The sequence below is a fragment of the Pocillopora verrucosa genome, chromosome 4, assembly GCF_036669915.1.
Source record: "Pocillopora verrucosa isolate sample1 chromosome 4, ASM3666991v2, whole genome shotgun sequence".
NCBI lineage: Eukaryota > Metazoa > Cnidaria > Anthozoa > Scleractinia > Pocilloporidae > Pocillopora > Pocillopora verrucosa.
Window position 1 is genome coordinate 26,525,431 of NC_089315.1, and position 26,232 is coordinate 26,551,662.

Below are 26,232 nucleotides of genomic sequence, written 5' to 3' on the forward strand. Positions count from 1 at the left end.
AACGGGTTATTGATGAGGACATGTAAGAACAAAACACCAGCGATGAATGCTTAAATGGAAGTTTAATGTGATCACTCTACATGCAATTGCGAGCGACAGAGCCGTCGCTAAATATGGCTGACAACCGTTCGGCCTAACTTCTTCTATACTACTCACTAAAGTTTACGATTAACACCTTTTTAATGTGCTGCACCTTAATAAACCAAAGAAGCAAAAAACAAAACAAAACAAATAATGAAAAAGAGCTTAACACATATTCGACGCTCATGGTTATTTTAGTCTACTCCAACTTAAATGCTTTTGCTTAAAATGATTGATAACTGTGCATAATATGAAGGTTCATTCAGGGCAATTTCACGGTCAGTAGGCCTGAAATACACAAAAATAAGACAAGTTAAGAAACGGCTTAAGTTACCGAGTAAATTCATGTGACGTGTCAAAGTAAGATGGCCCCTTTTTTAACGAGCTCTCAAAGAGAATATGGATCCTTTGCCTACAAATGTTTTTGCATTCCAAACTTAGGCAGTCTATGATTTCCAAGGTAGCCAATAAGTCAGTTACACGAATGAAGCTAACGTTAATTTCCATTTGTTTCCTGAAAGTAAGACTGAGATGGTACCCTGGCATTTTTTTAATATTGTAGTTTAGTCAGTGGTACACTAGCTAAAGAGCGTACGACGCTTAGTAGAGGGCGCCTTTTACTCTGAACCTGTCCTTTTCACTCTTCTTAATTTTCGACGGTCATCCACGAAAATTGCTTAAACAACGAGTTCACCTCTCCCACTTCCCTTCTCTTTTATCGATCTCGGCTAAGTACTACTTTGGTCAACTACGAGTAACGTTTATTTTTATTCTCTCTGCCCCGCTTTCATAAACATTATCTGTAGATATGACTTGGAATGCGGGGCCAACTGACCTTAGAACTATGAGTTGATACCATTAAATGTCTTACCTTTTTTCTAAGCTTTGCATGGTACTGTCTTGCAGACGGTCTTTCCCTTTCCAACCATATCAGGGACACAAGAACATTCTCTGCACTGTGCAGTGTCATGCTTCAATTGTTTAAAAATGCTCTCCAAAATCATCTGCATTTGCCAGGAGTATGGCTTAGCTTTTGGTCCCTCGAAAGCGGGCTTCAGGTTGATACCTACACCTTGTGTTTCAGTAACAACCTGGAAGTATTCGTCATTTTGAGGTGGTCGGTAGATTTTTATAAGTGACTTCGTTTCGGCTTTCGAAATTCCTTTCTTCGTGTAGGCATTATTGAAAGTGTCTATTGCAATGGCCCTCTTAAGCCTAAATGACAGAAGCAATTGAAAGAAATAAATAAAGAATAAGTAACTAGTAAAGTCACCAAATAAGGCAAATAAGGGTTAAATCCCCGAAATTTTTTTCTATCTGTGAAGCGATTGGGTTCCGTTGACCACTCCAAGAGAATTTGGCAGAATATGAGAACGTCAATTGCAATAAGGTGAAACTTCGGATACATAGGTGACGAACAAGTGAAACTTGTTTCACTGAGCGTTTGATCGGCACGCCAACCTATCAACATTAAAATTGGACAGAGTGATCATGTTAAATTCTCCTTGCACTTGATCTATTAACTTTACGCAACTAGCAGACCCTAACGACAAAAAGAGGTTAATCTATCACCACCCCATTCAATTGGCAAACTTATTAAGGTTTTGTGCAGTTGGTTATCCACAGCATCGCGCTTTTAAACGTTCCGGGCGACTTCATCGGCCACAAAGCCAAAATTCTGTTACATATAAAAATATCCACAAGTTACTTACGGAAACTTCCCGATCAAGACAAGTCTTGCACCGATATCCTTCAGAGCCTTGACGACTGTTTCACTGGAAATGTTGCTATGATTGACTCGGATGCTGTTCGTGACGAGGACAATGAGCTTGGAGGCAGCAGGTCGGAATGGATATTCGGCAGCCTTCATCAAGCCAAGATAGCCATCGCTTTCTGGGAATTCCCTATTGCTCCTGAAAATTGAACGATACAAATCTCTTAAGACATGTGCGCTATTTTTATCTGTATCTGTTTGTTTTTATCCTTCAAGCCTTTCAAGTCATTTTTTCTACCCGCCTAAGATGTTATAGTTTTATGAAAGGTTTGAATGCACGATTTTCAGACCCTGTGTTATGGTGGGCATCCATTTACCGAACTGCACCACTTGCATTTTTCATGGGATAAGCAGCCGTTCAATCCGTGTTTCAATGGCAAAGTGTCTCCAAGTGTCTGTTTTCCCACCAAAGTATTTTTTAGGTCTCTTAAAAGCCACGGAAAGCCTGTCTAGCTAGGTTCTACACTAAGCTCATTTGCTCTTCACCAAGTACGGTTTGCAAGGATTCAAATCTAACCTTGGGACGAATCTCATGTTCCTGATGACGTCAGTTGTGAAGTACTTGGCGCTATTAAAGAGCTGACCCTTAATAGTATGCTCATGACCGGGCCTGTGCACTGGCACTTTACCGCTGAACCCCACAAGACCAAACTGCGGTGACATCCCCTCTTTCTTCATATATTGGTCGATCTGCTGTGTAAATGAAGGTAATAGAGCGGCCACAGGCTCCATATCTTCACCCTCGCTGCACACGAAAACAATGTCCACTTTACTCGAGGGTTTCTCTTTCCATGTCGAGTTCTTCTCATGCATGTTGCTTCCAACTTCACAAGATGCTGTGGACAAAAGGAAATAGGTGACCCAAATACTCTCTCAACAAGATTAAAGTGGGACTGCTGTTTCCGAGGTCACTGACATTGACAATTTGAATGCCGGGCCGAGCAATGAATTCAAACCAAATTATTCCCCGTGGTTGCTTGCTTTAGCCGTCAAACCTCCTCAGCAGTAATTCATCAACAACTTTATTTAACCCTTCATTCACTATAATATCACTATCACTGAATAATTTTTTTTGATTTACTGTGGTAAAGGTGGTTTCGCTATAGAGTGAAAATCAGGGCACTCAAACGATATAAAAAGATTGAAAAGAGACTGCAAATTCTTGGAATTGATAGGAAAAAGAACCACAGACGTTAAAAGAAAGACATGAAAAAATGCTGAAATATACCATTATCCCTTTTGCAATATTTCAATGCTATACACAAAACTGCGAGGATAATACTACTAATAATAATAAGTCAAAAAATTTAGTTCCTTATCACTTCTGGCTAGTGGATTGTAATTTTAGGTGCAGTCCGTTTCGAAAGAAGAAATTTTCAGTTGACGTGTATATGTTTATATCTGTGTAAATACCAAATAATGCGCAAGGTTCGATAGACGTAACCTAACTCTGGCGGATCTTATATTCACATGTTTGTTTTGTAGAAGAGCTCATAAATAAAAAAAAATCATTCGAAAATTGAGAGATAAGGATGAAATATTGCACCGAATGCTCTACTGACTTGGTGGGTTGAAGAAGAAAGAAGGGGCGAGGCGGTTTGTTTTCTGCGGATAAAGGACAATCTTTTCTTTCGTCCCTACGGTGAAAAAACTATTCAATTTGTCACAAAAGTGGAGAATATCGAACTTACTGCATTCGTCAGGCAGAGAAACCTCAATTCCATGGCGTTTACATTGTCGGATGTAAGCTGCCGTCACATTGCAATGCAGGGTTCTCACCGGTGCAGAGACGTCACAATCCTTGTATTCTGCTTTGCATGCAGCTGCAAAGTCGACTGGATTAACCTGAAATTGGAGAACAGGGAAGCTCAGAAATGTTGCCAAGTTAAGGTACAGAATGCAAATAATGAAACGTAAGAATTAAGATACCAGCGATGATTCGAATCCGACGTTTTAACCTTCTTTTCACCTTGGTTTGCAAGACAGCGGTTGTTTCTCACGATTCCCTTTGAAATTTACGTCAACGGGCAGAATTGAACCCCTCATAGCGTACATGCCCTAAGTTTGAACATCATCATGAAGTCATCGGGGACTTCATGTAGACATCATGAAGTCCTCGAGGAAAACTCTAGATAATATCTAGATAATTCCGCTATAAGAGCGCCACAGCTTTTTGCAATAGTAAGCACTTTGTTGGCTCTTATTTAAAGTAGTTAATATAATCTAAGTATCCATGCGGAATTTTATGATAAGGTTAAAGAATGTCCAGTTTTCAAAGCATTATTAACATTTTCACGAATCTGAATAAGAATGTTTATTGCCGTTGTTGTGTGTCCTAAAAAAAACCGTTGTAGAGATGCATTTGAAAAGGTTCTGGAGTGTAAACCAAGTTCACTTTCCACTTAACAACTTCTAGCGAAACTAGTGATATACCTCTGAAAAGCATTTGCTAAGCGGCGAGGACTTGTTTAGGAAGAGCTCACTGCAGCGTTTTATCGCTGACTCGTCTCTATTGCAAGGTATTTGTTTCACTTCGATACCAGGTTTCACATTGCAGTCACCGGCCACACGCCACGAGCTGACGAAGTCGGAAACTTGAGTTCGATTCTTGCCATTTGGAGATATCCAGTCATCACTAGGTTCACCATTATTAGTACCAAGGATACCTGAGTTCAAAGGAAAATTACTCATTCATTTCTGAAGAAAAGCTCTACTTCTTTATCTAGTTTCGTTACCAGTCCTTCATATATCCACAAGCCACATTAAACTTAGACAAGAGGAAAAACAATCCGGCAAAGACATGAACACGTCAGTAATGCATTGCGACCTGGGTTCCTTTTTCACGATTCTGATCTGCTTCAATAGAATGTTTCTATGTATCTGTCGTTTTACGAAGTAAATCAATGTTGACATACATTTGAAGGTTGCAGGTAATATTGAAGCCTAACTGTTCGGCAGAAAATTAGATGTAGTTCTGAGGAATGGTGCTGTCAAGATTTATCAAAATTTTATTTCCATCTCGTCATGGTGCCAAATCGAACCACGTAAGTCGATTTCGCGTTATGAGTTTATCGGCTTGCCCTACCGAAAAAACTAACTCTACTGATTAAAGTATTTAAAAGTCTCATTACATACCAGCCGTTCTGTTATGATAGAATCCAGACACTTCGTAACTGCACACGAAGTGCTCCATATCACACTCGACAGAGAAGCCAAAGTCATTGGTCAAATTGATGAATGGACCATCTCGTACAATAGTTGTGTTCTCGAATTTCACAGGAAGCTCCTTAAAGAAATCGCGCGTCAAACCGTTTGTTTTGTCCATCCCGGTGATTCCTTGGGAAATGACCTCACCATTGCGGTGAATATTCACTAAAGCATCCCGTGTGATGATGACGATAACCTCAGGCGAAGAAAGTATGGTGAAGTTTCCGTCCTTGAAGTCACGGCTCACCAAATACTCACAGTTAGATCCCTTAATCCAAGGGAAGCGGAAGTAACGCTTGTCAAAAGTGTAGATATTCTTTCCGAAGATCATGCCAGTTTGGTCTAGTTAGGAGATACGTGAAAAATGCGCAAGTTAATAAACAGCAGGTTTGGTCAAAGGGTTATCAAAAGCTGCAACTAATTTTATTATTCGCGCCTGAACAAAAGTATTCAAAACATCATTGCAAATTGAAGACCAGAAAATCAGTCATAGAGAATTTTGAACAATTGACACAGTTACTGGTCAAAGGAGGCTGTGTCCAGCAAATGTTTTCTTGAAAAAAGGTGACGTTTATTTTGCGTCACAACGTTGTAAAGGCAGGGTTCTTGTTTATGACCCCTAGATAAGAGACGGCGGGAATCCAACGCCACGCCATAGGACTTACTTTTCGGTTGAAGCATCTCAACGATATCCTCTGGTTTCAGCTCATTAAGGGCCTTCAGTGTCCTCCATGTCGTAATTACAGGTGAGAGGGTCTTATTCACGTACTCACGCAAAGTCTGGTCCAGCATGCACATGGAGTAGTTGAAGGCGTGATCCGTGATATTCATGGTGAAGTTCATCAGATTGAAGTAGAAGTATTTTGGGAGATGTGCATTGTGAAAAATCGTCTCATTGACCAGCGAGCCATTAATAAAGCTGGCCGTAGAGTTAACCAGAGTGAAGGTGAAGTTGTAAAAGGTCTGCGTCCAATTTGTGGTAATGTTAACGGCCAACACTGTGAAGTTGTAGGTGCCGTTTAAGATGAATTCTGTCGCGTTTCGGGTGGCATTTAGAGAGCAGGCGGTCATGTTAATGTAACCTTCAGCCCAAAGATGGAGGAACTGAGTGTAGTTTATCCGCATGGGGTAGGTGAAGGAACTGTTCATCTGCTTCTGATTCAGAGTGGTGTTAGATGGGAAATGTCGGAGGAACCACGCTGTGACATAAATATCACTCTCTATTGGCTCAGCTGTGTATCGAACCACTCGTGGGAAGTAGTATCGGGTGTAACTTTGCCAACTGTGGTTTCGCATAACAGTTATCACTTCCAACATAGTTGAGTTCCACTTCTTCAGAACTGGACGGGTCCAAGGCATACTGTCAAAGGAAGATGGCAATCAAGATTGATCTTACATTCAACTTAACAGTATACTCTACGATTTTAAGTCCTCTTCGTCTAACCTATAAAAGATTGCATGAGAATCATGTTCTGTACAATGCAACTTACTCTTAAGAGTGGTCCATCTAGAAAGTTTTTCTTCGTACAGTATCTATTTCCACTATCATTATTTTAATACCTGTGGGTCCAGTTGTGATAGTGAGCCGTGAAATTCATCATTTCCCATGATTTCTGTGGAGGTTCGCTGAAATTGGTTGCAGTGAGGATCTGGACTGTCATATTCCAAAGTTGAGATGTCATATTGTGAGTGCGATTGATGTAGAGCTCGATAATTTCTTGAGTGGTCTTTAAGCTTGTCACGTTCAGGACATTAACGGTGTCATTAACTAAAATAACAGCAAGGTCTGTGACGTTCACCAGCCACTCATGGCTACGGTTCATTCGGCAAGCCGGGGATCGGACCGTTGCGTTGTACATCTCAAGAGTTTTATTTAACAGGCCTTCGATGGCTTGGTACAAGGTGGCGTCAGAAGTGATATTATGGAAGGACAGGGTGATGTTCATTGGATAGTGAAGCGATGATAGGAACCATTCGAAGGATGAATCGCAGATGGTCCAGTTGTGGAAGAGTTCGTAGGTTAAATTGAAAACACTGATGTCAGCCACTTCGGTAAAGTTCTGCCAGACTGGGTACGCGACTCCTCCAAGGAATGAAGAATTGTTGATATATCCTGTTATGTTGACGAGTATTTGCCTGGAGATGCTGTATAACACAGGGTGCGTGACATTCAGGATGTACTCAGTAACATTGTGGGTGAAATTTCTAAACACCAAGCTCACGTTGACCATAGCTTGAGTGAAGTTGACAGTTTCATTGAGTATTTCTATCGTAAGATTTTGGACACCAGGTAGGTAAGTTTTTAGGTAGTAATTTACTGTCTTGTTATTAATTGTCCAGTTTCCAATCTCGCTGACTGTTCTATTCAACAACACAGTAAAATTTTTCGAAGCGTTTCTTCCCCACTCAGTCAAATTGAAAATAAATGTTTCACATGTTTGATTGTACCATGTCGTGTTCGCAATGATGTTCGAGATGTTTCCCAGAAAAGCAGTGGTATTGACATGATCGGTGAAGTTCTGGAGAATCACGATCAGCTCTTCCGTAATATTTTCCAGCGTAACATTGCTTTCTTTGATCTTCAGAATAGTATTTGCCAGGTTGTTGTAGAAGAGTGAATAGTTAAATGTGTCGCCTTGGAAGTACCTTTGGTAATTTACGGTGACGTTAGGGATGCTGTGGGAGGTGGTATTAAGTAGATGTATGGTGAGATTAAAGAGATTCTGGGCGATATTTTCTTTGGTATAATTCCACAGCAGCATCTCCTGAGTGATGTTCTTCAAAACGTATTTGAAGTGTGTTCGGAACTTGGTCATGTTTACTCCAGCCAACGTTGCGTTTAGAGTAATGTTCGCCAGCTTGGTTGGTATGTGGAAAGTGAGATTATTCAAGGCGCTCCATTCGTATCTGACAGATGTCATGTTCAATACGTCGTATGCGGTGTTGTCACCTCTAACCTCTCTGCTCCACTCTACATACATTTCACTGCCGTTAATTCTGTAAATGGTGTTGTTGAAGTGCGTGTCGTTGAGTGAGAACATCTTGAGGAACCAAGTAACGTTCCTTGAGGTGATATTGAAATAGGACACTCTCTCTGTGGCGTTGATGGACCAGGTAATGGAGCCATTAAATGCCGTTTTATTGAAGTGATGCCATGTGCTCAGATTAAAGAAGGCACTGTGGGACTTATTACATGTCTTGGTCACAAATTCGATAGTACGGTTCCATAAGGTTAAGTTAGACACCACGCTCATGTTGCTCACAAATCCATTCCACAGAAGGGTGTTGTTGTAAACCGTGGCGTTTGCGTTTGCTCTGATGCTGGTATTGAAGGTTCCAGAGCAGTTTAGACTGAAAGAAACGTTTGGCAGGAAATCGATGGAGACATTAACCTGACTGATTTCTTTGTTCCAAACAAATGTTTGGTTGAGAATTTTCTTTGGTTGGTACTGCAAAACGGATGCCAAGTTGAACACCTTGGAGGAATTGGTCAAGACACCCATCCAGCTGACTGTCCTGTTTGGAGTGTAACCAGTGATTCTAAGGATGTGATGAACCATCTCAGTCGTGGTCTTATTAACCATGTTAACTTGTGCTCCATAGGTACGGTTAGTGAAGGTGAGGTTGACAATGAGGTCCTTTTTCGCGGTAGTATTGAAGAAAGTGAAAACGTATGAGGCATTCATCCAGGAAGATGTACCGTTCCTGATCCTGTGCGTGATATTAATGCTGCGAATTTGATCAACCTCCGGCAACATTTCAGTGGAGAAGTAAGTATGATTTAACTCTGCACTCCAGTTACCCATGGACAGGTTGAAATGGAGATTCCTAGTAGTAGTGGTGTTTGAGTAAGTTGCTGTCATGTTGAAAATTGTCCTGTTCTGGTAGGTGCAGTTAACCAAGATTCCTCTCGCTGTCGGTTTGGCGAACCAGGTTGTGTTCATAGTGGCAGTTGAGTTGAGGCTGGTAATGTTCAAGATCAAGGATTTCCTTTCAGTAGCATTAAAATAGCTTAAGCACGTTGACAATAGAGTGAAGTTATGGTGAGTTCCGTTGAAATAGGCGCTGTTGAAGCAGAATCCCTTCTCCAAGGTGTAGTTCTTCAAAGAGCCTGACAGCACAACTGAATGGTTTAAATAGGTGATGTTTAGGCTGACATTTCTAACCTCGTGGTTGTACATCCAGGTGGTGTTTAATGCGATTGATCTATTCTGGTGAGTGATATTCAAATGACAAATCTTGATACTGTCGGTTGCGTTCGTCACAGTCATGTTCAGCGAGGAGGTCCTGTTGAAGGCTGTGGCGTTGCAGAAGAAGACAGTGATGTTTTTCTCCGTAGAGTTACGATATGCCTTATAACAGGACAGCACCTGGGTCCCGTTGTTGAATACGTTCACATGGGTCTTGTAGAAGCTTGTAGTATTGACGTAACTGACGTTTATTGTGATGTTATTGTTCAGAATCGGTGTGCTCCACGTTGGGCAGCTGACATTCCAAGTCACATTCGAGGTACGAGTAGTCATGTTATGTTGGCCGCGCAAGTGCAAAGTCAGGTTGAGCGGGCGGTGAGTAATTTTTAGTGTCATGTTACCTGTCGTATTTCCGTTGAGGTTGATGGACGTGTTGAGGTAAAGAACGGAGATAGGAATGCTCTCTGTGGTGTTCTTAACAGTGATGTTTGTTTCCAAGTGCCACTTGTGCGTGTCATTCATCATAAAGAAACTGTGGTGAAAGGACTTGTTGAAGAGAGTGGCATTCATTGCCAACCCATACTTGATTTTGTGTGTCTTGTGGCAGGTGCGGTGGAAGTAGAAAGCTGTGAGATTCCTTGCCACATTGAGAGTGATATTAACGGCTTTGGAGATGGGAACGAAGATATAATCAATCGTGGTGGCGTTCTCGTGGTCGGCACCAACGCTTATATTCCAGCGATACATCTCTTCAGTTTTGTTAGAGGTGATATTGCAGAAGAACCTCCTTTCGTAGCTTGCTCCAGGAGTAGAAACGGAAATGGCCGTCTTGTTCGTGTGTTTGTCTGGCTTCGTGAAGTTGACCTCCATTTTTAAGTTTTTCAGTAATGGATCGGTTCTGTTTAAGTAGACGGAGAAGTTGGAAGGACCAGTAAGAGGGAAGAATGGAGCAGTTTTATTGTACCAGGCCACTGGTATGGAGATGTTGGAACACAAATTGAGGCCGAGTATCTTAGTACTGTTGAAAATGTCGGTGGTGCAGATACCAGTCTGAAATGAAAAATCGATAACTTTCTTATTTTCTCAAAATAGTAACTTAAGGTATGGCAGTTACCCATCATTCGAATTTTTATTTATCCGGGATAAGACGAAAACATCAAAAGCAAATGAAACTAGGTTCTCCTAACCCGCTGCATGAATAGTTATAAGCGGAAATTCATACCGTGTTGCGATGGTCCACTCCACGGATCGGGATCTCTTCGTTGTTGAAATGATGGAAAAGAGAAGTTCTAAAGAGGAAAGACGATGGATGATGAATCAACTTAAACGCAATGAGAAATTCTATAAATGCAACTATCCCCTAGGTTACACGGGATGAAAATTAAGATCAACTGAAAAGTGAAGATGAAATTTCAGGATAACTACAACTGACAAAAATACTGAATAAATAAATTTAATGGGGTCAGATGACGCCGTGGAAAGCATTCGAGGAGCTTTGTGTCAACATCCATAAATTTATAATTATGAGCCTTCAAAATGGATCTCCAATTGGGGTCAACGCAACATTATGTGACGATTTTGTTCTATATAGTGAAGTTGCGTCATAGACATTACAATCGGTACTTTAAACAGACGCTACGACGGAAAGTACGTGATAACAAAATAAAAAGGAGGGCTATTGTTCTTACGTGATGTTCAAAATCTCCTGTGGCTTGTCGGTGACATTGAAATGTGACTTTAATCCTTGCTCCTGACTGTAGGTTAAATTTCCTTGTAATTCGGTGGAAGTGGAAATTGAACCATTCAGAAGAACGCCTGTTGATAGGTGGAAGGCATCCAATGTAACCTTTCCAGAGATCACGATGGCAGCACTATGGAATGATAGAAGAACGAAATGAATTAATTTAAACAACAAACAAATTTATGATCGATGAAATTCCAGTTTAGGTTTATACCAAAATAGCAAACGTTAGCCTAAAAATGCATATAACTCTTGTATCATTTGTCTGCTGTTAGTACATTTTGGACCTCAGGATTATCCCTTTTTCAAAGACCTCCCTTAATCAATATTACAAGTAGATTTATAGTCACTTGAACTAAAATTTAGGATGATACCTCCTAAAAGTTGACGAATACTTCTTTTCGTTACCTTGGCTTTACAGTTCCTTTGACAACAGCCCTCTTGTTACCCCAGAAAAGGCTCAATAGGTCAGCCTTTCCTTGTACGTGCACACTGGTGACAGATGTACCATTGATACTTAGGTTCAGCGGTATTCCAAGGCATGTCGGAATGATATAAGTCTCTTCCAAGAACAGAAAACTTTTGGTGAAAGTCTTGTCAACTCCTTTTGAAAGAGCTCGCAACAGTTCGATCAGATCAGCGATGGGAATATCATCATCCTCCAACCATTCGAGATCCTTCAATCTGAACAAGTCAAGTTCATTGCCAAACAACTTCAGAGAAAGAAGACCACTGGGCGTCATCTTGCGAAGGTTAACCTGCGTTAAAAATAACATAAGTAAATTTAGTCTTTAAACATTTATTGTACTCTAGTACCCGTATCCAAACATTGCTTTTTCTCTTAACGAAATTTTAACATCTAGCACATAGCTTTTGACACTTATACGAAATGATTTGATACAGAGAAACAAGAATGAATTAAAATAAAAAGCAAAGAAGAATGGATGAATAAAAGTAATTCCTGAGAAAATTAAGTCAAAGAGAGAGGTATTACTGTTTCTTTTTTTTAAGATGCCTTAAACTTTTCGCCATGGGAAGCAAAAAGATGGGAAGCCTGTACTTTAGCTTGGCCTTCCCGAGATGGGATGCCTCTCAATTCACTGTGCCCCATTGAAGCTGTTCTCACCTTCCTATCAAGAGTTTCCAAGTCAATTACGTTGTCTACACTCCTCTTCTGAATTTCTCTGGCCTCATTTTCGCTCTTCTCTGGTGTTTTCATGAGCCCCGAGATATGACTTTCAGGAAAGTACCCTTTGTGTCCAAAAAGCTTCTCCCAAATGATCTCCAGGCCCTCAAGCCTTGTGCTTGTCTCGACCACCGGGATAGCCCCGCCCCATAGGTCAAGGGTCACATTGAGTTCTGCGCTTCTCGGGACAAGGCTCTCCGGGTGGTAGATCACATGACTTTCTGTGCTGAAGCCCAGATTATTTTCCTCTAGAAGGAAAAAGAAACAAATCAAATTGTAGGAGTTCAGTTGCAGACATAACAGACAACAGGAGCAATAAGAGGAAAAGATTCCGTTTATGTATAGCGGACACTCACCATTCAAATAACTTTTCTGTAAGAACTGCGACTTGTAGGTGGTGTTGAAATCACGCAGAGGGGTTGTCCGCTGTTTCAGAGCTTTCTTGATTAGTTCACTCAATCTGTTAGAGTGTTGTTAAAAAGAGTCATCCATCATTTCAAAATTAAGGGGCACGTAGGGGCGGCAACAACTGCAGCTGTGTGATGTTCCATTCTCTATATACACAAAATAAGGATTTTTTTTATCCTTTCCAAACTTTTGCACCTCTTAGAGAAAAGGAACATCAGCTTTGTGTGAAAGGGTATCAAGGGGGTGTTGAACAACAAAAACTTACCTCTTGCCATAAGTGGGCTCAACAGAGTCATTCATCTGTTTGAGATGGCTGCTGACGAAGGCGCCAACCTGGGTATTGACTTCACCATCCAGTACTTGTGCCACGTATCTGATCGTTTTTTCATCGGGATACTTCATTAAGGCAAGGTAAGCCTGCAGACGCACCTCGGGGTCATTGCCATAGTCACCAAACACCTCACTTCCCAGAACATTCCACGTATCTGGGCAGAAAGGCATGCTTCGAATGGTCTCTATGGCAACTACAGAGATATTGAGGAAGTTGGCTCCTTGTGAGCATTTCACAAGCTCTTTTGCTTTGGAGTGCATAAGTCCTGCATTGCCAATAGCTTTTAGGGTGATAATGACGTCATCAATGTCATATGAGGTGGCCTCACAGTTCTTTGGAAGTTGCTCCTCTAAGAAGGAGACCGCACGCATCACAGCAGAGTCCTGAATACAAACAAGAACAAACACAAATTGTCAAAAAAAGAAAAGAGCGGAAAAACTGCAGAAATTCGATGTGGATTTTTATTGGCATGCATAGATGAGGTCATTATGTTAAAAGCTTTGTGATGCTTGTAACCAAAACTTACAGATTCTCTCAAGCAATCTTTTGGTGTACGTTGACAGTACTTCCGGATCATGGTTCCAAGGGAAAGTAGTGTGGTTGTGGGTAAATCACTCCTCCGTCTTAGAAAATCCTGCAAAGGTAACAAAAAAAGTATATGGTACTTTCCAGCCAAAAAAAGTATATGGTACTTTCCTAAAGGCTTACAAAAGTGGGCAAATTAAACCTTTCAAGGGAAAGGATGTATAAACAAAACCACGTGAAGACTAAATTTTTTAACGTGAGGGCAGTTGAGGAGCTCCAAGGGGCTATAAAGAAATCTTCTCGATTCAAATATAAGAAAAATGAAAAATCGCTTACGATCATTTCGTCGAAGAGATATGGAGCTGGATTTCGCGCGGCACTGATTCCATTCAATAGGTAAGCCATATGTTCAGGTTTAACTTGATTGTAGTCGCGGATGGCCTCAATTATGTATCTCAAGCACGGGGTGGTACCGCACTGCGTGAAAGCGTCAAGCAAATACGCCCTGAAAAAACAAAGAAGGAAAAAGTAATTAATGTCGACTGATTGTTGAAATGGATCCGGAGTTAGCTTTGTTTTGTCTTGCTTTGCATTTAGATTTGTACTGAAAGCTGATCGCGACCTGTAACGTTTTCCCGCGCTTCAAGAGGTCTGCTTGTTTTTCCTTTGAGGTTCTGCTGGCACTTGTGGTATTTCTGTTTTGTTTTGATTAGCAGTTGCGATCACGTTGATTCCGGCCTTATGAAAACCTTAAGAGTAATATCACAAATGTACCATAAACCTTCCCCATCGCCTTATTAGTTGTTCTTTCTGATGTCACCCTTCTCCCCCTACCAAAGTCTAAGGGAAGGGGGAGGGGGTGGGCATTGGAGCATCGCTGACTTTCTACAGGGCGATTACGAAGGAGACTATTTTACTTCCCAAATTGTACTCGTAGTTCGCCTCTGTTTGGAAAGGGAATGAGGGACACGGATACTTCAAATCAAGATGGAACGGTCTCAGGGATACGTGATAATGTCACATAGCACTGAGAGGTTTAGTGGTGGATTGTAAGTAGTCAACTCAAAGATAGTTCCTTCTGTTTACTTTGAAATGAGAGTTTTAAAATTTACTCTCCTTCATAGCTTTCAACATTCCTCTACCTCTCCTAGTCTAATCCATCATTTTATTCGAAGAACCATCAATCCAAGCAACATTTGTTAATATGCAGAAAATATTTAACCCAGCGGGAGTATGTTTGGATAGAATAGAATTCTTTACGTCATGTAGAATTGTACTTCCCCCTGAGTTGTCTTAATTAGCCCTTTGACCCCTAAGAGTGACCAGCATGTAATTTCTCCTTACCACATCATCCCTGTATCACAAATTAAGGTCAGGAGAATAAGGAAAGTGACCAAGAAGCTCTTGATTGTTAAAAAAATTCTCCTTGTCAACCAACACAGAAAATGTATAGAGAACAGTATGGAGAATATGCATACTAATGTTAAAACAAAGACTCACTGTGATTTCTTGCACTGTTTCTTCGTGAACTCGCCTTCTTGTTGTTCATCGCAGTTGTAAAATCGAGTCCAGACATTCTTCAGAGCGTTTACGTCGAGTTTCCGGATTGAGAAGACCAAACGGGTGAATTTAGTCACCGTGCTCGGTTTGGTTTCGTTGATAGGAAGGATCTTGATCAAGCCCTCTAAAACGTCCTCTGCGCTCTTAGAGGATGTCTCATAAACTGGCTCTACCTCAGCTTTCGGCAAAGATTGCTCGTAAAACATGTTTGATTTTCTCATCTCTGTTCAAAGAGTGAAAATTATGAATTCAATTTCAAATACACAACCGCTTCTTCTACTACAAAAATAGAAAACGATAACATTCAATACTATTGATAATAATGTCGATAATAAATTTTACAAAGCCTAAATGCTCTTACAGAGTCTTAAGGGAAAGCTAAACTTCCTTATGTAGACAACTAGAGACCGCCACACTGATATGATACTAACAACAGTCCAATAAATTGCAGGTCAGCATTGCGACGCATGAACGATGAAATATTCCATATAATGCTGAAGTCATGAATGGAAAAAGATGCTGAGAATTTAAAATGACGTAGATGAGAAGGAGGCGAATTCCTTAACTTAGCGGAGGCAACAGAAAAATGGCATTCCTACTAGTCTACGCAGATACCTCTACTCACAGCTGGTTTAACTTCAACCTAGAAATTATCCGTATTCCCACGAGAGGATTGCGGATTGGGTTTCCTACATTGTTTCCTTCCTTAACAAGCTACCGCTCATTCCCAATAAACCCAGTTTCGCACTCCTCCTACCATGTCAAAATCTCTACAATAGTAGATACTAGTTTGGCTTAGGAAGCATTTTAAAAATCCCAGGGAAACGCATGGACGTAAGGCATATAGTTTTCAGTACATCAGACAGTATTTGATAGGCCCCCTTCTCTTACAATTAAGCAACTCTGATTAACGAAATCTATTTTGCTTTGTAAAGAGTTCAGAAATAATGTTAGCATTCCAAATTTGAGTGTGTAGAATTTAAAAAGAGAACATTACCTGGAAATTTCATTTCGTCCGCGAAGAAGAACGTCATGCGTACCGATTCAAGGGTCAAATTCACCCTGTAAGAAATTGCGAAAAAGAAAAGTCTAACTTCCCCGCCTTTTAAAGTGCCGGCGAGCAATTGTTCTTTATATACTATGTGACATCAAAAGAATACACGAGTCAAAATGATATAGGTAACGCACTATCTTTCCAAAGGAACACTTACGTGACATTAGTTGTCACTCCAGCCGCATTGTAGCTGAATGGTCGCATAAGGTGTGTTTCGTTACATTCCACAGTCTTAACGTGCTTTTCACGCACAATGTAACGGCAGAAGCTTGTTGAGTTGAGAGGACCTTGTATTTGCTGCAAAAAAACATTCAAGCTCGTGACAAGGCTAAAAAAATTTCATTCCTAAGATCAAAATCTACCCTCTCTCTTATTCTACCTACCTAAACAACGCTTTCGACATTGCTCATCTTAACAGTATACAGGAAACTAGCACTGGCCTGGCTTACGCCATAGAGTTTCCATTATCTCAGCGGTAGAGCATAGGTTTGAGGTTCGATTCCCCATGGATATTCGGCTTTTTTTTCTTTGTCTTACCCTCGTGACAGGATAGAAATTTGCCTTGCTCTCAACGCGTGGCTTCGTAGCTAGGTTGGTAGAAAGGCCCACATTGTTATATGAGAAGCAAAGGTTCAAATCCCTACGAAGCCTGAATTTTCCAGGCTTCTTTTCTGCAATTATTAACCCTTTAACCTCTAAGAATGACCAGCTTCTAGTTTCTCCTTACAAAATCAGCCCTGAATCAAATATTGAGGCCACGAGAATCAAGGAAATGATTACCAACTGGTTAAGCTCTCGATTTTTAAACAAATTCTACTTGTCAGCTCTACGAGAAATTTACAGAGAATAGTATGGAGAATATGCATACTGATGTTTGGGTGTAAAGGGTTAAATTGCTGCTCACTTGCTAGGATCATTGTTTGACTCGATTTTCAATCCGCAGCTTAAATGAAAGTTATTTTCTGTCATTAAAATTTTTGAAAAAAAAAACTTTTTTTTTGTTACCTTAAAATCTATCATCTCTCTTGGTCTTTTTCCTTTATCTTGCTTAGATTTGTGTTCGTTGAACTTAAGGCAATGGTTGCGCAGTGTTTATAATTTTTTTTGTAATGAACTCGTCAATTTAGAGTTTCACATCTTTATACTTATATTGGCGACGTTTTTTTTTTACTATCGACATTACCGAATTAAACACGGTTCATTCTTGATTGTTACTCACCGAGTTCACGTCATATGTAACTGGGTTCAGCTTGGTGATATTGTGTGATCGACTGGTACAGTTGGAAAGATCCCTTTTCTTGGTGATTTCGCTTTCCACTATTTGTTTGTTCACAATCTTGTATTCGGATGTACAGTTTCCTGTCACATCAACCTGAAATGTAAGAAGATATGAAAATAGATCGAAAATTTGTTATTTTGTTTGTCTGTTGGTTTGTTAGCCGTTTAGTTATTGTTTTGTTTTGTCTTTCTTTGTCCCTATTAGGTAGTTACTTGAAAATTGGTTACAGTTGATCAGTTAATCAGTTACCTTGATCAACAGGATAGGTTCCACTTGAAACAACTGTGCAGTGTTTAGTTGAAATTTTGTTTTTAATTTGCTGTTTTTTTCGTTTGTTTGTTTGCCTTTTTTGTAACCCAATGGTTGGAATGGCATTTTTACCCTCTAGCTGATTCTAAATCACTCATCCTTTCCAAATTATGGCATCCAACTGACACCGTTATTATGGCTGAGAATTAATTAAAACCACCAAGTCCACCTAAAACAAGATTTGGTTTGTTATTTACATCAGTTAGCTTTTTTTTTTTTTTCGAAATTATCGCCTGTTTGCAGGAAGTCTCAATTTTTTTCTTGCGTTTTGGTTTTCGCGTTTTTTGGTTGCAGATTTCCCAACAAAGTTGAGAGGCTCAACTTTGGTCCTTAAACACAAAAGATTGCCTTTCATGGCTTGCAGAAGTTAACTGTCTTCTCGTTGATTCCCCAGTTTTTTTTTTTTTTCTCGCATGTCATTGAATGAAAGTAGAAACAACACTAGCTTAAAATCTTTCAGTCTCTCCAAGGAGAAATACAATCTCTGAGCCTATGAAGAAGGGTTCAGTACTTAGAGTCAAAAGTATAATTCATATGTTGATATTCCTCAGAGTAACTTTTGGTTTTAACTTTAGGACCTTGTGTTGTTGTTCACCACAATGTATAATTTTACTAAATGAAGCTACCTCGTGAATCATTTCTTGTGGTTTTTCGCTAAACTGCAATTGCAGTGCACTCAAAATACCACGCTTGATATTGGTGATGTACACAGGTTCTGTCTTAACCGGCAGCACCATGACAAAACGGCCTCTGCGTTCTGAGAAAACCAGGTGGTTTGCCTCGAGTGCCCTCTTGAAACTTTCCTGGTTGGGGGATGATTTGAAGTCTTTTTCTCCGTTAGGTGAGGCTTCGAAGATTCTTACATCTTTCACCTGCAGATTATGTTAAAGTTTTATGAATGTGCGGGGACTTCCTCGATTAAAATCTCGATTATGTTCGTTGAGGCTGTTCAAAAGAATATATGAAATGAAAAGCCAAGTCACAACAATATCTCAACAAAAGTTCCTGTTCTCTTTTCATTTCGTCCTCTAACTGAACTCTGGAAGAACTACAAATAGTGGACTTGAAGAGCCACTTGGTGGAATATCGGTTACTTAACCCTTTCACTCCTAAGATCTGATTGCTAATTCTCCCCTCTATCTGCTACACACTTTCTTGTGAATAAGTTATGAGAATTTAGTGTTAGATCAAAATAACAACTTCTTCCAGATGAGTTGGAGTTTTCTGAAGACCTTTTTGTAGGATAATGTATGATTATTTTAGCGAAAAGTTCTCTATTAATCATTTCTAGGAGTCAAAGGGTTAATTCCCATAATTATTATTATTTTTTTTTTATTATTATTACCAAGGAGACTAAGTGTTAATACTTCAACAACGCAAAATGAATCCAACAGTAAGATTCACTAACCTAGAGAAGAGCCAATTATGTGACAAGATTACTGCTTCCAAAAACTTTTTTCCATCATTCATCCCCCATATGCATACACACTTAAGACCACTTAAAACGTTCTCGACCAATCAGATGTAAAACCTCAACTTGGTCGCTCCTATCCAGTTTATGTCCACATTAAATCAAAAAGCGCGTTAACCCTTTAACTCCCAGAAGTGATTAATATCTAACTTCTCCCAACAATATCCAAACATTATCCAGCAAACAGGTAATGAGAGTGATCAAACATATCAAGTAAAAGTTGTTGCCTTCATCTAACACAAAATTCTCGCAACTAATTTCTAATAAAATATGTAGTAGCTGGAGGGGAGAATTATCAATTAGAATTTGGAAGTTTAAGGGTTAATTTCATAAGTTTCAGAAACGCTCAATACTATGACTTCACTGACATCAAGTGACCAGAAAAGAAAAATATTTTTAAAAGGCAAGAAAAGATAACAAAATAACAAACCCAGAGAGAACGGCGGCAGTCTGCTAGTGCATTGATCTCACACGTAGCCTCAATGCGAAGTCCAGTCGTTTGATTGGTTGTTCCTGTCACACCAGTCACGGTGGTAGCAACATAACGATAAGTGTACCTTTGGTTGGGCACAAATCGTGTAAATGCTGGGAGAAAAAGAAAATGTCACGTCAATACGGGTTAGTTTTACAGATCACGTGCTAATGCATTACGCATGATCACGACCCCTCCACGTGAACACTTGTCTGTCTATCTTATTCCTTGTTCCTGTGCGTCATGGTGATTGCGCACGTTTTTCAACGCATTTCCGTAAAAACAAGTTGATTTGGCCGAGATCCACAAAAAAAAGACCACCTGGATTTCTAAATTAATTAGCCCAAAAGTTCCTCTGGTAATCCTATGCCTTTGATTCATGCGTTTTTTGCCCAAATTCTTTATCTCGCAACCTTTGAATCCTAACTTTGTCTACGTTTTTTTTGTGGCTCTACAGAACTCCAAATGTAAACTATCGAGGAAATCTCTTCGATTCAATATAACAGAAAACTGAAAGTTACCAATCGGCAATCGGCACGAATTCTTGTTTGTTGGTGTGTTTGGAGGGAAGGGGGCGTGTTGGGGGCGTGAACTGGTGCGTGTCGGGGGGCGTGTAAGGGGCGGATATTTGCTTTTTATTAATTGTAAAGCCGAAGTTTGGCACGAAAGGCTTTCAGGAGTTTGGCACGAAAGGCTATGATTTCTTTTTGAACAGAAGTGACGAGATACAAAACGCCTCTTTTGCCCGTGAAAAGCGGAAAATGCATAAAAACACGAAGAATAAACTATTGGTTCAATTCACCCCGATTTAAAAACTAAATAAACCTTAATACGTCATGAGCTTACACGATAAAACTTTAAACGAACAATTGTCCACTTTTGAAATGCTTGTCTGGGCTCTTTGATCGTTCTTTTTAGTGTTGTTTATTTGTATCGTGCATTCCCTGAGTTATGGCGTGAAACAAATGTTCCTAACGCTTTGTCACGAGACTTGGCAAGAGGATAAATTCTCCTGATATATGTCAAATGTACTGACATGAATCATGTATCAAAACAATCATCAAATCTTTGACCTTTCAACAATGTCAAACGAAATTACTAAACGTGACCCGCAACCTGTTTCGCCAGATTGTCCTGCCATGGACGGAGGGAAAATTAACAATGACCGATTGGCGAATCCGAAGGCAGGTTTCAGATAGCAGATCTTTATCACCTAAATTTTTTTTTAAAGAGTGGAGCGATTTCTTTAACCAAAGGTAACTGTAACCAATAATTGCAACTTGTATATTAAAGTTGATAGAACCAAGAAAGGTAAATAAAAAATACAAATGAGAAAATTTTATTAAGAAGAACATCTATAAACACCAAGTAAATGAGAACAATACTTTCTAGCTAGTTAAAAATAGTAAGACTTATCTGCGAAGGCTAGAATGTCAACTTAAATATGTTTTTTTTTCGAATCAATTTTTCCTATTGTCATAACTGGCATGACAAAGCAAGCCGAAACACGCACTGATTTTGGTCACGTAACACAAACCTTTCACGTGAAACTTTTACTTTTCCACATGCACAACGAACAGAAGCGAGCTTTCCCCCTGATGTTCTGACGTCGGCAAAAAACCAAGGAGGCTCAATTACACCGGAAATATTACGTAATAACCAAACCATCATCGAGAAAAAGGGTTATTATGACTGCGTAATATTTGTGGAAGAATCTGGAAATTTAGACGAGCTATCATGCGTACATCCGTGGAGAAAACGAGGTGTACATGTGATCGGATCATCTTCCACATACATGTCAACAGAGTAGGTCAAATCGTCCAAAGGTTTTTTTCGGGGTCAATTAACGCAAATAAACCGGAGCGGATCGAGCACTCAACACTTTTAAAATGGATTGAAAAACGGATGCAAACTTTGCCTCATAGTGTTCTGGAGTTTTCCCCGCGATTTTTATTTACGCAGCAAAGATGTGTGCATTTTCGTTGTGTAAGAATTCTTTCGGATGTTATCGTTGTAATCCAATTCCGTTCTGCTCAGAACAATAGCAATTAGGAGGATTTTCGACGACAGAAGAGCAAAAATTCCTGATTGTGAGACAAACCGCAATTATTTAGTTTTATGAGATAGGCACCCTATGTTGGTGATCCTTTTCCTGTTAGTTTGATAACCGTTATACCATCAGCACGTAACACTAAGACACCCGAATACAGTTTACAACGAAGAATTTTTTTCTTCTAAATAAATATTCATTTACTGTTGGATAGGAAACGATCTTTCACCGTTCTTATTCTATATCTCTCTCTCTCTCTCTTTCTTCTTTTTCCTTTTTTTATTCTGTTGATTAAATCAACTCTGTGAAAAGAGAACAAGAGTCGCCACCAACCCTAACCGTAAGCAAAGAAATCTAATACTTTAACTTTTGCAGAGTACCTTGATCGCAGATTTCTTCTTCTTTGCTGATTGGCACTGGAACTGCAAAGAAACAGATGGCAAGCTAGTAAGGATAAGCCCTTCAGACACAGGCAGCCCAAGCGCTGTGGAAATATCTATTATGCTAAATATGTGTGTTAATTGAGGAAATCAAAGTTAATTTTCCATAGTTTCTCGTCTACGTGCTCGTCTGCGGTAAAAACGCCCTTTAGCTACTAAAGTCGATATTTCCTGTAGTATTGCTCGCGATTTGAACCGTTATGCTTCAAATTTCATGCCCTCTAGTGTTCCTTGGAGATATCGTTGTCACGCAAAATATAACGTCTGGAAGCTACGTATCGTTTTGTCGAGGCTACCTTTTGCCTCTCAATCGGCTTTCAAGCCATCCTGGTAGAATACATTTTTGTCTTCAAAGGAAACAAATTTTACGAATCGGTGCAGCTTTCGGCTGCAGGGCACAGAGTAGCCATGGATTGAAAAGATTGTACAAGTTACATTTTGCGTGATTATGAATTTTTTTAATGATGCGCAAGTGATTAAAATCTGAAGTTGAGAGGTTCAAGTCCCGAGCCACACTCCAGAAAATATTGACTTAGTTTACCAAATGAGTGATTTTGTTACAAATATACAAACACACAGACTTCAAAGTAAGGAAACGTTGGGTTTGTGCCTCTGTTAAGACATCTATTCGGTAATTTTCATGATGCAGGAACCCCCAAGATATGTTTGGGCTGCCTGTGACTTAGGTATTTGCTAGGAATTTCCACTGAGGGTTTTCCCGTGAATTTGAGCTGGTCAAACTTTGGTTTCGTTGAACTGAATAGAAATAAGCCCATGGCTTTAAGCCGCACCGAAAAACAAGTCAAGAAAACTAATGGAAAGATATCACCTACGTCATCGAAAATCGAACGGTACGGATGGCGTTGAAATTATTTTCCAATATATCCGGTGTTCTTAAGAAATTTTCCTACGCAATAGATCCAAGTTCTTAGGCTAAACGCAAAAATGGACTAAAAGAAAACAATACTGGAATAAAGATTGGGAGGTTATATTTGCACAAGAACTTACAGGGCCGAAAATAAACGAAAAAGGAAAGAAAGTAGCAACGATTCGCTAAAAAATAACAGAATAGGAATTATGGAGCACAACAAAATATTTCCACCAAACACAAGACCTAACTTAGAGAAACATTTCTCTTACCTGCCAGAGCTCCACCAACCAGCAGAAAAGCAATAAGAACTCTCATTTTGCACCGAATTTTCGTGCAAGAGCTACTGGGATGAGCTACGAGTAGCTACTAAAGCAGTTTGCCAAAACTCATCTTTTTATACTGACAGTACATCAACGATGCCGGTGGTGTAACAAGATATCTTAGGCATTCTATCTTATTACAAACTCTAACGAATATCCGGTGTTAATCTAGGATTACAATATTCACAGGAATGCTGGGAAAGAGAACTTAAAATAATCAGCTGCCCTTCACCCTTGATCTTAATATTAGAAAAATGATATCGTCTATATAGATTTTAAATGATTTCGGTGCAATATTTCTTTTTGACAATAATTTTACAGTTCGTGTGGGCTTTTTTAACCTGAAGGTCATCTCCAACTTGATGTAGTTTGCATTTTAAATACAATTTTTTTCAGGTTTGTTATTCGATGTGTTAAGCGTTGATCGCTTTTGCTCTTCCAGTGTTGATAGGTTTGTGATGCAAGGCAGACAAGATATCGAAGAACAGAGCCTAAGGAACAACCAAACTTGAGGTGTTTAGCTTCATTTCCGGTCCTTGTATCGCAAAATATCCCCAGAGTCGAGGAAGGGGAGTAGGGTGGGGCAAAATTAACCATGCTGCAGATACAAAACTAACTGCAAAAAGCTAAGTCGGATTTAAAGATTGGGTCAATGGGTCATGATATTTCTACTTCAGAAGAACAATTCTTAGAAATGAAAATGAAATCGAAAGCCAATCTAGCTTCCTTTTAGAAATAGAATTACCGACCTGAATGTAATAACCCTCTGTGGTAATAAACACTTTTGTCCCAAAAAGGTTATAATTTTTTTTTCTGATTTTTTTAAAATATTGAACCGGCTATTGAAAATCCTTAGGTCTCTTGCAACACTTGATGTAGTCCCTCAGGTTGTTTTCCTAATTCGATTTTTTTTCTACATTGCGTTAATTTTAGTCCGTGACTCATGCCAATGTTCTCATGTGAAAACTGTTAACAGGACAGGCTGGAAAACATGCATAGTAACTCTACTTTGCACGAGCTCGAGGTTTCCCTCCTCGTTTTCCAGAACGAATTCGAACAGAGGCTAATGCTTGACTGTCATCACATCTATATCATGAGGCTAGCATGAAGGCACTTAGCACGTACTTTTTAACTTTCAACTTTTCTTTTACATAAGCAAAAAGAAGACAAGTGAAAGTAGAACCAAGGCTAAGAGGACTTGATCATGGAATCTAAATCCTAAGGTAAAGGTTGTCTGCAGCGTGAAACGCACTTACGAGTACTAAAGAAAGTAGGGGTAAAAGAAAAATTACCATTTTATTTTATGAGTGGAGTCTCAAGTAACAAGGTACGTGAAAAGTCACAGCAGGGAAGGATCCCTGGAAGAGGGAATACACCCTTCAATATGATGCTTAAATATTACTCCCTGATAAGGCCGAGAACATTTGCGCTTTGAAATAACCTCTACGTCACAAGTTTTCCAAGTCTTAAAGGAAGACGTTAAAGACTTATCTGTAAAACTTTTAAAATATCCAAAATATGTGTGTTTATTTGGTCGCATATAGTCTGCACATTACCTGCGAATTTTGATCAAACACTCGTGACTTTCAGCGATTGAAAGGTACACTATAGACCCCAATGTGCTCCAGTTAACCCTTAAATCACTTGAGGGTGCAACAGAATGCATCTAAAAATCCTTCTGATTAAAAAAAGTACATTTATGACGACGGAAGACACTGAAAAATTATGATCTGTTTTCCTTTTAGAGCTGAAATGGGGAATGCCGCTTCGAAAACCTCCTATGGAGCATGCTTGTAAAAAAAATTTGCACTTAAACATTTTACCAGGTCTTTAACAAATAAATAAAAAGGAAAAGAAAAGAGAAAAAAAGCAGCATCTATTTAAAAGTTAAAGAAAGACACGCTCGCGAAGATAGAAAACAAAAGTCGGCTCTTATGAACAAAATGTTATTTTCATAGTTCAGAATCAGAGATTTTTTTAAGTGCTTCTTAACTGATGGTTAACAGCTTTCTAAAAAAAGGAATAAGAAGCATATAATCCGTGAAAGAGGGAGATGGATCAAGCTTGCATCTGTAATATGAGGAGACACCTTTACCGATTGGGATGAGAAAGGCGACTTTAAGTCTCGTAATTAGAGCAATCGGGAGAATCAATTGACTGATCCTCTTTTAATGTCATGTACTGAGCCGGAGGTTATCTTGCCGGTCTCTGATTGCACTGGAAAAACATTCGGATATCACGTGCAAACTGCAAAGCTTTCTTTGTTCGCTGGCTGCAGCAACTTCAAGGTTGAAATTTCCTACTATTGTTATGTTTTTTTCCTCAGATGTAAGAAAGCTGATTAGAGAAGTCATCTACATCTATCTGTTTAATTTTGTTTGTAGCCAGACCAGAATGGGTTTTCTTTAGAACCAAATTTTCAGTCATTACGAGTGGTAAGTCACTATTTGTTATTCAGAAATGACCAGTCATGTGGTTATTGTCACGTAATTTCCTCATTAATCTAATTAATTACAGAGATTTCCTTTACCATACATGTACGCCGGCCAGAAATAGCGCATCGTCATCTTTGCATTGCCTTGAAGGGCTTTTTAAAACATGAATGTCATTAATGTATTTCAGCCAAATTCAGGATGATTGGCACCTTTCAACGTACAGATTCCTTCACCCCAAGTGAAAATACCATGGAACTATCGACGAAAGTCATGTGGATATTGCTAGCGCCTCGTTAAGATATAAACCGTTTTAAACTGTCTTATGAGAATTACGCGATGGAATACAGTAGGGAACTGCATGTTGGGAAAAAATGTTAAAAAAAATGAAAGGAATTGTTAGGGAAACATTTTATGGTTAATGACTTTTGAAATCCTTCAAAAATGTAAAAGAGTGCTCGCCGGATTTCTGCACGACGCTTATGGGGGTAAAATAAATGCTGTGGTTAATACTTGTCTTCTCCTATTTAA

General features: G+C 39.5%; 1 protein-coding gene and 1 long non-coding RNA gene across 2 annotated transcripts; one reads left to right on the forward strand and one right to left on the reverse strand.

Moving 5' to 3' along the window:
* Positions 1-43: 43 nt before the first annotated feature.
* On the reverse strand, positions 44-23,336 carry LOC131779258 (uncharacterized). The gene is made up of 25 exons (XM_066165211.1): positions 23,219-23,336; positions 22,019-22,060; positions 19,547-19,701; positions 18,272-18,517; positions 17,277-17,429; positions 16,215-16,354; positions 16,001-16,065; positions 14,944-15,226; positions 13,780-13,948; positions 13,445-13,552; positions 12,853-13,301; positions 12,536-12,639; positions 12,120-12,427; positions 11,402-11,751; positions 10,941-11,123; positions 10,475-10,541; positions 6,623-10,302; positions 5,728-6,422; positions 4,991-5,404; positions 4,289-4,521; positions 3,547-3,700; positions 2,373-2,691; positions 1,794-1,994; positions 953-1,296; positions 44-369 (listed from the first exon to the last, which is right to left on the reverse strand). The coding sequence occupies exons 1-24, from the start codon at positions 23,262-23,264 to the stop codon at positions 960-962; spliced, it is 8,901 nt and encodes a 2,966-aa protein (XP_066021308.1). The 5' UTR covers positions 23,265-23,336; the 3' UTR covers positions 44-369; positions 953-959.
* A 1,103-nt stretch (positions 23,337-24,439) lies between these two features.
* LOC131779326 (uncharacterized) lies at positions 24,440-25,997 on the forward strand. The gene is made up of 3 exons (XR_009339769.2): positions 24,440-24,492; positions 25,596-25,704; positions 25,892-25,997. It is a non-coding gene; the product is annotated as an uncharacterized lncRNA (long non-coding RNA).
* The last annotated feature ends 235 nt before the right edge of the window (positions 25,998-26,232 follow it).